General features: G+C 37.5%; 1 protein-coding gene across 1 annotated transcript; it reads left to right on the forward strand.

The window, feature by feature from the left end:
* Positions 1 to 10,191: 10,191 nt before the first annotated feature.
* On the forward strand, positions 10,192 to 11,690 carry LOC110720549. Its single transcript, XM_021899586.1, has 5 exons — positions 10,192 to 10,220; positions 10,382 to 10,613; positions 10,765 to 10,821; positions 10,929 to 11,397; positions 11,500 to 11,690. Exons 1-5 carry the CDS (start codon positions 10,192 to 10,194, stop codon positions 11,688 to 11,690), a joined length of 978 nt encoding a protein of 325 aa, XP_021755278.1.
* The last annotated feature ends 1,646 nt before the right edge of the window (positions 11,691 to 13,336 follow it).

Here is a 13,336-nt window from a genome sequence, read left to right on the forward strand (position 1 = left end):
GAAGTATTCAAGGCACTTAAAATACCAACACAACTTGAATACTTTCAAGGCTGTGTATAACATAGGCATTGACATTGAAGATGACCTTCTGAAAGACAATAGTGCGAGAGGAAAGAAGAATGACCATCCTTCTTCTTCCTCTCCCATTAATGAGGTACATGCTACGAACACCTCTAAATCGCGAATCCAAAGGTCAAAAAGAGTGTTCACTCCACTTGGTATGAGTTATGAAACAGCTTTCGAGAAGCTATACCACAAAGGACTAGTCATGCCCATAGGGCCTATCAAAGATCCAGTTCCAGAAGCCAGGCCACCCAAGTGGGACCCTAATAAGCACTGCAAATATCACCAAGGAAAGGGTCACGACACTGAGGAGTGTTGGAAACTCAAAGAAGCTATTCAAGATCTGATCGATAACAATGAAACTTCCGAGATTCTAGCCATCGAAGAAGATCAAACATCCTTCGATCCATCACTTCTTATCACACCTGTAGGAGAGCCCATGATCGAGACAGCTTATATAACCTCTCTCGATGAAGTGGCGATGATTGAGGAGGATGAAAGTCTTTTCTTAGATAATACCAAGGAAGACTCGTCAAGTCTGAAAGAGGATGTTCGAAAACTGCAAGATGTCGTTGCCATGCTCTTGAAGGTGGTAGAAGGATTAGTAAATCAGGTGATGGTCATCGAACAAAATCCTCGTCAAGGGTTTAATGAAGAATTCAATGCTCCTAAGCCACGGGAAAAACGGACCATTGAAGAATACACACCAATAGGAATGACTCACAACAAAGCTTTTGACTGTCTTCACGATCAAGGCCATATTCACTCCATTGGTCCCAGTCAAGACCCTCCATCTGAAAAACGTTTTCCCAATTGGGATCCCAATTCCTATTGTCGACACCATAGAGATCGCGGTCACACTACCGAAAAGTGTCTCGCCCTCAAGGATCGTGTTCAAGACTTCATTGATTCAAATCTCCTTCATGTTCCTCCACGCGACAAGAAGGCCAAGATTAGTAATGATAGTAACAGTGGCTGTAAAGGGAAGAAGAACGACTATCCTTCTTCTTCCGAAAACACCTACTCTAGTAATAGTGTTGGTACTTTCGACCTTAATGAGATCTTAACCATGGATAATCGAGGATTTAGAAAGCAACAAAAAAAGGATTTTACCCCTATTGGAATTAGCTATGATGACGCTTTCGATCGACTCCATGCCAAGGGACTCATTACTCCTATTGGACCTCTTCAAGATCCTTCGCTTGAGAAGAGATTGCCTAGTTGGAATCCAAATGTGCGCTGCAAGTACCATCAAGGTAGGGGTCATGCTACTGAGAGATGTTGGAAGCTAAAGGAGGCTATCCAACATTTGATTGATAATAACAAGCTTCCCATACCTCCAGTTAACAAGAAGAGCGAGTGATGATAAAGCAAACAACACAAGACAAGAGGCGAGCTTCAACGACGAGATTTCATAACATCTTTTTTCTTTTTCTTTATTTACCCTTTCCCCAATAAGTCTAGCATAGGCACCTTTCTTTTCCTTTAGATTAAATTTGTAGATTCTTTCTTTTCCCCTTTTTAATAAAATGAGCATTTTATTCTCTTGCATATGATCACTTCATTACATTAAAAAAAAATCTATGTCAAACTAAGCACGAGGTATACCAATGATTTGAGGCACCCCTTTGTAGCCACATCATATTACCTTTCACCTTTTAATTTACAATCCTTTCTTCATAAACAACTTTGAGCCTCGTCTAACGATAGACCTTTCTTTTTTCAACCTACATCTACCTAACTTTAGGATGGGATGGTGTGCAACTTATGCAGTTTTCAATATCATAAAAAGCTTGAGTGATTTCAAAAGATCAAAATAAATATAAAAGAAATAGAAAATAATAAAGTGTACAAAAGGGTAAGTGTTCCAATGTCTTTGATATGAAAATATCTTTGATAAGAACACGTCTCATTTGCGTCTCTTATCGAGTGCTCGGTACCGTGCCTGAGAAACATGAATGCCAAGTGAGTGATAGACCACATGATCGGGATTGCCTACACTTATAAAAATAAAATAAATGCTAAAGCAAAAAAAAAAAAGAAAAAGAGAAAAGAGAGCTAAAAAAAAGAGTAGAAAGTCTCAAGCATAAAAATACAAAGATTCATAAGCGAGGTTGCACACCTTGGGGGATTATCGAGGGTCTTAAGCCTTTATCCCCTTCTTCTTCAAGCCTTTAGCCTAACCACGCTATAACCCTTAAAGACCTTTTTGAGGTATACATACACTTGTGCGAGGTTCGGCTAGAGCTACGTTCGGCCTGATTCATAACGAATACGTAGGCAACCTCACATCGAGGTGCGGCCGTAATAAACATGCATTCATATTCACATTCACACACCATGATCATATCAAGGGATCTCCTACACTCATCCCTATTTACTTAGAGCTAGACTTGGGGGCTTGATCCCTACATCATTAGCTTACCTAGCCTAAGAGTCACCATTATTTGACTCTTTTCAAATTATCTTTTCCCACACACTTAGCCCTTGCGGCCTAACTTTAGTGTCACTATCACACATATCACACATACATGACCAAATATACTTCCCTTAGGAACCCTTTGTCATGAAACCTTAACACAACGTTGAAGCATGCCTTGTCATATCAACATCACTCATCAATCATAATTGTCATTGCATCACAAAGTATGAAGTTCTTAGCCTCCGTGCCTAAGTTACCCAAATACTTTCATCATTGAGTCAACCATTGAGATACCCTAGGATGGATTAATCCTTGAACCTTGAGAGATAGTATCAAATGACATTTGACTAAGCTCATTCAACAGCACCTTCAAACACGTTGATTCTTTTCGCGTCTTTCTTTTTCGGGAGAAAGTCGGTACCCTCCACAAAAATGACTGAAAATTTTTGCTTTTTTGCATTTTTGAGTCGGACAATCATAATACAATGCACACACGGGTCATGAGTCTAACACATGTGTCAAACACTTTGAGTAGAGTCAACCTCGAGTCAATCACAGTGATTCAAGTTTATACCTTGAGTCGTGTCAAGTCAATGAGTCAAGCGACATTAAACCTTAGGACAACCCTAAGATAATTAAAGAAATTAGCAAAGTTCTATAGTAAAAAATAAATATAGGTGCAGCAGAATAGGGAAGACCCTACTCCAGCGCCAGACGGAAACATCTAGCGTCTGGCAATATCTTTTAGCGCCTGGCGCTAAATCACAGCGTCTGGCGACAAAGTCAATTCTTGGCGCCAGAGATATTTCAGCAGCGACAGAGCTCAAAGCTTCTCAGAAAGGTGATTTCGACCTCATACAGCAATTTCGGGTTCCTTGGTACGCCAGTTAGCCCCTATAAGCAATTTGACATGATCAAGTAGTCAGTTTGATTACAATTGCAATAGGTGGTCGACCTGATGAAAGATCGTCTCACTTAGCGTAAAGCGCCTAAGAATTGGCTCATCACGGAGACACCGACATACTGGTTTTAGAGGAAGCAAAGTTCAAGCGAGCTTTAGAGATCGGCAAGCGTGGGTCTTCGGAAATTTTTCTTCGAAATATTATCGCAACAAACATTCAAGCATCGAAGTTGTTCTGTTCAAAGACGCATGTACATATCATCAAAGCTCTTTGTTCAGAGACGCGAGGACATATTATCAAGCTCTTTTGTTCAGAGACGCGTGGGCATCCTATCATCAAGCTCTTTTGCTCCAGAGACGCGTGGGCATATCAATCAAAGCTCTTTGTTCAGAGACGCGTGGACACATCATTCAGAAGTTCATATTGAAAAAAATAAGCTCTTTGTTCAGAGACGCGTTGACATTTATTTCAAGCTCTATTGTTCAGAGGTGCGTGAACATATCCAAAAAAAAGAAGCTCTTTGTTCAGAGACGAGTGAACATCGAAATAGCAAGATGGCGTTCCCTAGATTGTGGAGAGTTGTCACAAACAACTAAAGGCGATTTCAAGCAAAGTTGTCTTCGATCATGTTCCCTTAGACGTGGAAGATGGTCACAAAGCGGAAGAGGATTGTTTCAAGCGAAGCAATCTTCGATAGTATTCCCTTGGACGTGGAATATTATCAAAGTGGAAGAGGATCGTTTCAAGCGAAACAATATTCAATATTGGAAGCAGTTACAAGCGTAGCGGTTTTCAAGCGGGATGACATTCTCTTGGCAGGAGGTCATCAAAACAAGGATACAGCATCAAATCAGTTACTTTCAGAGACGTGTGCTCGACGGTGCAAGATACGCGTTTCTTAACTCTTTTATCTGTTTGACTAACGCTAGTTTGCAGGTATCGGCGTTACAAGAATGATTTAGGATCGCAGAACGTTCTGAATCATTCTCCGTCCCTATCGATACTTTGACTTTCGTTTTCGAAACTTGCGTTTCTCCAAAACCAAACCCAGTGATGAGTCCTTTCACGTCGAATCATAATCGAATAAAGTGAAAGTGTGGAAAGTTTAGCGTTGCGGAAAGTTTTAATTTCTTTTCTCTTCTCACTATTTTTGAAAACCTATTTTAAGAAAACAGCCAATCCAGTTTTGTTGGTCCATGATATGGGTCCAATAGTAGTGTAGTTGGATAGGGCTTGAAAAGACATTTCCAACGATATATTATAAGCCCAATTCCGATGAATATTGAGGAAGTTATGGCCAAATTACTGAATTGGGCCCGGTTTGAGCCTTATATGCGGCCCAATGATCTAGAGGAGGGCCTAATATGATTTATCATTCCTAATGCAATTAGAAATGGTTTTAGTTTTCTAGATTCTTCTAGAAGGTTCTTTTCATTCCTAATTCAATTAGCATTGATAAATAGACTTTTGTTGACTTTTCAGAGTTTTAATTAAAATCAAAGAACGTTTTTTGAGGAAAATACGATTTTATCCTCCTGTACGGCAATTTCTATCTGATTTTAAGAAAACGCGTGAATTTCTGAGTCAACGCCAAACGCCAGCTGTAGCGCCTGGCGCTACGCTTGGCGCCTGGCGCTAGCCTTAGCGCCTGGCGCTAGCCTTAGCGCCTGGCGCTAAGGTCAGCGTCTGGCGCCAATGGCCGGCGTTGGCGCTAATCAATTTTTATCGGCGTCAGAACTCTGTTTTAATGTTTTGTCTTTTTGACTGATTTTTTCTATAAATAGTCTCCTAAAAACTCCGTTTTCATCATCAGTTTTCATCAATTTTCACCAATTCTCACTAAGTTTCATCAAGAATTTCTTAATTCTCTCTCTCTCTTTCTAAGCCTAGCTTTTTACAAACACAATTCCTCATACATTAGCACTTGACACACCTAGCCAAGTTCGAAGTTGCCTTCGCCCTAAACGTGAAAGGTTTGATATTTCTGAGGGTTTGGTCCCAAATCTCTATTTCAATTATTTGATTTAATTGTTTTAATTATTATTTTCCTTGAAGTTATTAACGTGTGTATTTTGTTATTAGAAAGAGGTACGAGACATCAAAGTAAGTACTTTAATGCTTTTTATTGATGTTATTATATAGAAATCATGCTTAGGTTGTTTTTATGATATTCCTAGTATCATGTCTAGGGTAACTTTAATATTAAGTATGATTGTTATGATGCTTCCTATGTTCTTCCTAATATTTATGATCGTTAGTATCATGTTAGGGTTAAAGATTTGATTTTTATTGTTTAGTGACATGTTAGGGTTTGTTATTAATCTTGTTAGTATCATGCCTAGGATCTTGCTATTATTATTCTTTAAAATGAATATTATAATTATTTTAATAATTGTTAATTTATTATTTATGATCATGTTGCTTGATATATTTATTGTTATTGCTTGATCACGCCTTTTATGCATGTTTAAAGGGAATTTGGTACTTGTAATCACGCTTATATAAGATAATTAATAATCTTGTTTAGGGTTAATTTGATTATAATTCAAGTGATCGCTAATTATAGATTTATTTGTGCATTAATATTCAACCAACATAGATAAACAGGTTTAGGGTAAACCTAATGATTGCATGTTAGTGAGAAAGCGCACATGAGTACGATCTGAATAAAGTAGAGGCCTATTATTAGGGCAGGTTCAATCTCTTTTAGGTTGGATTTGTGTCTTCATCACCGAATCCTATTTGGTTCAAGACCTTACTGGAGTTGACGATCTCCTGGATCGTTAAGGGGTGTAACCTTCACCTCGTGAACGGTTTACAAGTTCCTAAAAAAACTTGTTGGCGACTCTTTTGCTCTATCTTCTTTCCCTTTGGACGCCACCATACTTTAGTGTATGATCACAGTGGGGTTCAAGCTAGGGGATTAACGCTTGAAATATTCCCTACAGCGCCATAAATCCTATCCCTCGGTGTTAAAAACACCTTAAGTGCACTAAGGCACAACCAAAAAAAATTTCCTCGTGTACGTAGACACTTATATAGCTCTTTCCTCATGCTTATAGCATCAATAAAATTATATGAACCATAATAAAATTCCTTATTAATATTCCAAACTAAATTAAACATTTAGTTTAATTAAACATGCTCTCTAACATGCCATAAATAAATATGTGGTTCATAAATAATATTCCAAACTATTAATTTCCATTCAATAATCCATCACAAATAAATTATGCTTCATAATCCAATCACCAATAACATCCAAACCATAATTTCCAATCCAAACCTAGCATGATACTGCTTGTAATCAATCAAAAACATTTAGCATGCAATTATATTAACATAATTATGCTAAGTACGCGAACGTACCTTGTATACGATCTTAGAATCGTCACGACTAATAAAAATCACTCACTTCAAAGTCACCTACAATTTAAAATTATTGAAGAGTATTAAAATCCACTTTACACAAATTTTCAGCAATATATACTATTATAAAACCCCTCATAATTTAAATAAAACAAGCTGAAATTATATTTAAAACATCTTAATTTATTCCCAATTAATGGATAATTAAAATTCCTTAAAGAAACTTGATTTTAAATACTCTACTAAAAATTTTAGCACTATATTTTAATTAAAACTTGCTGGAATAATTAAGCCTTAAAACACTTTAATCAAAGGTCTAAATCATTATACATCATAACCCTTCAATAATTACAAATCAAGAACCTAGGGTTTCAAAAAATAGGGCTTTTTAAATAAAAACATAATCTGAAAATTAATTAGCATAATACTTATAATCAAACATCAAAATCAAATCCCAAAACTCATAATTAACAATTAGACTTAAGCCTAGATTAGTTTTTGACAATAAAGATTTAATTTTTTTTTTATACATTCAAAAAAGGGAGGAGGATGGCAACGACAGCCACCACGCCGGCTGCCGGCGCCGGTGGCTGCATGCTGCCGGCGGCGGCCACCTGCTGCCGGTGGTCGGCAGTGGTGGTGGGAGGATCAGCCGAAAAAAAGAAAAGGGGAAGGGGAAAAAGGAGAAAGAAAAAGAAAGAAAATAAGGAGAAAGGAGAGAGAAGTTTACCTTGGGTTTTCTCCACTCTGGGCAAAGTTAATTTGCCTCATAAGTGGGATATTTATACCCCTTCTCTACAAACCCTTTTTCCCTAACTTTCCTCTTTTAATTTTCCTAATCCCATCCCTAATAAAACTTTACAAAATTAAAACTTTCTTTAAATTAAACCCTAACATAATTAAATTAAATAATAAAATAAACTTTCCTTTTATAATTATTTTCAAACTTATTTAAAATAAATAATTAAAATACTTTAAATAAAACAATTCAATTTAATTAAATACTTCTCAAAATACTTATTTTAATTAAAATACGTACAAAAATACGAGGTATTACATCTGTTGCCATATAGCTCGTCGCCGGACATTATGTGAGGCGGTGTCCCCTTTTCAACCTTTTTCTTATAAAAGGCAATTTTGTTGTTTTCGAAAAGGATGTTCGGGAGGAAGAAATTGGCGGTGACAATCAAAACATAACATTTTACCACCATGTTCAAGCCAAAAAGCTTTTAATTTGTCCAAGCAATATGGACATGCCTTTTACCAGCGGTTTCCCATCCAAAAAGCATACCACAGGCTGGGAAATCACTTATAGTCCACAAGATTGCTGCACGCAAATTAAAGTTTTTTCTTTGTGAAATGTCGTAAGTTGTTTCACCAACAGCCCACAGTTGTTTCAATTCTTCAATTAACGATTGCATATACACATCCAAGTTCCTCTTCGATTTTTAGGACCAGGAACGAGAAAAAAAAGGAACAAAAATTGTTTTTTCATGCTTATTGATGGAGGCAAGTCATAAGGGGTCAAAATGACTGGCCAACATGAGTAATGACCCCCAAACTTGCCATTAAGAGCAAACCCATCGGTACACATACCAAGTCTCACATTTCTAGGTTCAGATGTGAAATCGGGGAAGGATCTATCCAAGTGCTTCCAAGATTCACTATCACTAGGATGCGCCATTGTGCCTTGGACTCTTGGTTTTTTGGAATGCCAGGTCATTTCCTCCGCAACGTTCTTTGTTGCAAATAACCGTTGTAGCCTTGGAGTGATGGGAAAATAGATGAGTTCTTTTATTGGAACCAATGACCCCTTTGAAGTCCTCTTGTATCTGTCCCTTTTGCACACTCTACACTTATCCAACTTAGGATCAACTTTCCAAAATAACATACAGCCCTTTGGGCATGCGTGAATCTTCTCGTGCGGAAGCTCAATTCCGTTAAGAATCTTCTTTGTATTATAGAATGTTTTCCCCATCTTATTATTGTCGGGAATCGCTTCATTCAGTAATGAAGCAAACCCATCAACACACTTATGGGGCAAATTATATTCCGACTTCAAAGATACAATTCGAGATGCCATTTCTAGCACATACATGGAGCTACCTTCATACAGTGGTCGCTCGGCAGCCTGTAAAAGCTCTTGAAATGCTTTTGCTTGAGCATTTAGCTCTTCATACAAAACTAGTACTATCGTGACCTGATGGTTCATGATTACTCCCAAGAGCATCGAGAACCATTTCACGGTAAGGATTTGGGTGCTCTACACTTGATGTAGGGAACCCTTCACCATGAGAAACCCACTCATAGTATTCATGTATAAACCCCTTTTTGTACAAATGGAGTTTTACTGTGTTTGCATCATGAAGTCTTCTATTCTTACATGACAGACAAGGGCATCTTACTTCATCTATGTCCGGGCTCTCAGGATGAGCCTCACAAAACCGTATGAATTGTCCAACACCATCCACAAACTCTTGCCTAAGTTTACGGCCATCGTATCTATCATACATCCACCAACGCTCTTTCCTTTTCATGGTGACAAATTCTACAACACTATGAAAAACAAATCACATTAATCATTCACACTGAACTTGTATTCATTATAATCATGGCATAAGATACAATTAGAATGAAAATGATATCCAAAGGTCCTTATCATGATTTGAACGGGAAAGTTGGTTGATTTGCTCATAAGTACGGCGTCAGAAAACAAAGGAGGGACGGACAAGAGGGGAAGCCGGTGACGGTGGTCCTGCTTGGGGGGTTGATTTGTAACCCAATGTTAGGGTTTTTGCACAAAGTAACGAAATTAAAATAAAATAAAAAATTAAGATTACATACCTATGTGTAGCGTCGCCGGCCGAAGATAGCTCGTCGGTGGGAAGAACAAGTGGAGTCAGTGACCGCTTTTGCCTCTCTCTTCGTTGTTTCCCTCATTCGACTTCTTCTATGTTTCTTTTTCCCTTTTCCCCTTGAAAATGAAAATACCACGACTTTGTAATCGACTTTTAAAAAATGACATACTTTCAACGACCGGCACAACGGGCGCAAAATAAATAAAAAACGGTCGCAATTAAAGAATTTTACGTCAGGTTATTTAACGATCATAATTAATAAGAATTACGACCGTTTTTATAACAGTTGCAATAAAACAGTCGTAAAATCACCAAATTTTAGTAGTGGCTGATGTCTTGATGCTACTGCTGATGGCTTGGTACGTAGGCGGTGTGTAATGGACGTGGTTGCTGGCCACCATGAATAAGGAGATGGGAAGGGAAAAAAATGAATAAAGAGAGAGAAATTAGGTTCACCTTTTAGTGGTTACAACTTTGAGTAAAAAGTGATTTTGTCTTAGAATGGATATTATAATATTTATATGATCCATAAAATTGTATTTTTAAAATATACTACTATGTCATTAATGATGAAAAAATGCACTTGCCCTTGTTTAATTGTTTTAGGTAACTTAGTATGCTAGGGTATGGGATTATGGAAAAGCACTGATTAAGTACAATCCTGAGAGTAAGGTGTATATAGTTGTTGATGGAGTTGATAAACCAGAACCACCACTCTTTATGAAGATGTACTGCTGCTTGTAAGCATTGAGATTTGGTTTTAACAGAGGGTGTAGGCCTCTTATTGGTCTTGATGGATGTCATCTAAAGGGCTCATATCCAATTCTGATATTGGTAGCTATAGGGAAGGATAAAAATAATCAAATATTTCCATTTGCATGGGCAACAACTGAGGTGGAAAACAAAGAAACCTCGGGATGGTTTTTGGAGTGTTTAAAGAATGATGTTGGTGATGTGGCTGAGGGTTTGGGTCTGACTTTCATGTCAGATAGGCAGAAGGTAATTTTTTTTTTTGTCCTACTTTCACTTTTGAATTTAACCTTGATTGTTGGTCTTTTTTTTAGGGTCTGTTGGAAGCATTTGAACAGCTTTTACCAATGGCTGAGAAGAGATATTTGTGAGACACATATGGGCTAATTTCAAGCTCTAGTTTACTGGTTTAACCTTCAAGGAGCTCTTCTGGAATGCAGCTAGGGCCACCATTCTGGTAAGTGTTGTGTTTTGGGTCAATAATTGGTGTTGTCATGTGGTGGTTTATTGTCTGTTGGTTTTCTTTATATGCACATGTTCTAAGTTTTTTTTTTTACATGGTAGTTTGATTTTGAGGTAGCCATGGAGTCCATAAGACTTCTGTCAGAAGATGCCTATGAATACTTAGCAAATTTACCAACACAACATTGGTCTAAGCATGCATTTTCTGATTTTTGCAAGTCAAACATGATATTGAACAATGTTTGTGGAACATTTAATGCTGTGATCAAGGATGCTAGGGATAAACCCATTCTCACTCAAATGGAGTGGATGAGGAAATATATGATGAAGAGAAATAGTGAGAAATGGGAAATAATTCAGAAAATGGAAGGGAAGGATACTCCTTATGTGGCTAAGGTGTTTGAGAGAATGGAAAAGGTTGCTAGGTATTGCATAGTCCAACTATTCAGAGGGGACAACTATGATGAGGTTGAGTTGAATGGGGATAAAGTGGTGGTTGACCTACAACAAAGAACATGCTCTTGTTATCATTGGAAGTTGACTGGAATTCCTTGTGTACATGCTTTTGCATGTATTCTATACAAAAGGACATAACTAGATGACTATGTTGATGCATATTATAGAGAAGCAACCTACATTCTTGCCTATCAAGATGCTATAAAGCCTATGTCAGGCCCAAAGCATTGGGAGAAAATTGACATGAGACAACCACTCCCTCCTCCAGTTAAGGTTATGCCAGCAGGGAGGCCTAAATCTAAGAAGAGAAAGCTGGAAAAGGGAGAAAAGGGAGAGGGAGCAGGACAAAGCAAAGATACTCAACCTAAGGCCCCTAAAATCCAGAAAAGATGCAGGAACTGTGGTTAACTTGGCCATTATGCCAAGACTTTGTGGTAATGCACCTAGCACTGAACCACCACCACCAACAGCAGTAGCATCGACATCTGTGCCTTAAAAGGGTGGCAAGCCTGTCCTTAATACCCCTTGGTTGCAAGAGAAGAGGAGAAAAAAAGGAAGAAAGGGCTACAAGAAATTTAAGTACTATGTGTTCATTGCTTTGAATCCTCTGACCTGTCAATCTTGCTAATTAAGTTTTTTTTTTTTCTTTTTTTCTTTTTTTTTTTTTTTTTTTAACTTGAACAACACAGATTGCAAAAGGTGATGGTCTATAGAGCATTTCCAACAAGTCCTTCCCATAAGAAAACCAGCAACAACACCAACCAATCACCTCCCCCAGCCTACTGCATGCACACAACAGTCCCAATCCTCTACAACAACTACCGCAATCCACTTCAAGAAGCAATGCAAGCAAAGGGCAAAAATAAAGCAGCCTAACTTGTTTATTATACTAATTATGTAGAACAATTAGCTTTTGCTTTAGTGAATTATGAACTATAAGTTTAAACCTCTGTCTGTAATCCTTAACTACTACATATAGTTTTTGTAAACAATGCAAGACTTAACTTTGCAATGGTATGCCAGTATGTTGTGAAACTTGGAAAGAATGTTTGTTGTCTAGGAAACCAAGTTTTTTTTCATTCAGAATTGAATTTGTTACAAGTTTAAACTGCCCACTTTATTTAAGAAAACATACATAACACTTATAACTACTAATCTACACTTTTTTAAGCATAACTAAAACTCCTACAATCATCAACAGCAAAACATAACACAACACCCACAGCAATAGACCCACACCCAACACTGTTCTGTTGCCCTTCCCTTGAGTATTTCTTCCTCTCAGCATTCAAAGCTTTGCACTTCACTTTGAGATTGTCATTCTCACTCAACAAGCACCTTCTCTGGCCATTAAGGTCTTCTATTTCTCTTTGCATTGAGTTCATCTCACCCTTCATCAGTTTTTTGTCCAAGAGTAGTTGATTAATCACTTCCTTTTGTCAATCACTCCCATCTTCATTCACCCACTCAAAGCACTAGAAACCCCTTGTTTCTGTGTTAGGATCATAAAAATTGCAGGCCAAGAACTCTCTCCTAGGGTTATCCCCAATCCATGAGGTCAACCTTGCCATGGGAATGCCACAATTACATTTCTTGTATTTAGAGGGTGAAGTCCTAATTAAAGACATACTTACCTGCAAATCAACCAAATTAATGAACAATTACATTACCAAACACATTAATTCACACTCTAAATTGTCAACACACCCAACAAAAAAAAACCCTAATTTCAATTTTCCTAACAAACCCTAAATTTTCAATTCTTCACTTAACTACAAATTAGCCCAATTTCAATTCAATTCTACCAAACACGACATTATTAAAAACTAAATCCAAACTAATTATAGCGTTAATTTAAGATTATAAGACTAATTTGCAAAATTCTTCAAATTGAACAGCGACCATACCTTTTTTGCCCTTGATATATCTTTGCAAATTCACTCACTAAATTCCAAATACCTTACTCAATGAAATCCCTTTAAGATGGTTTCAATGAATTTGTGTTTTTTTGGGGGCAATTATTCTACTGAATATTGAGCAGAGAACATATTAAG

The sequence above is a fragment of the Chenopodium quinoa genome, unplaced genomic scaffold, assembly GCF_001683475.1.
Source record: "Chenopodium quinoa cultivar QQ74 unplaced genomic scaffold, ASM168347v1, whole genome shotgun sequence".
Taxonomy (NCBI): Eukaryota; Viridiplantae; Streptophyta; class Magnoliopsida; order Caryophyllales; family Amaranthaceae; genus Chenopodium; species Chenopodium quinoa.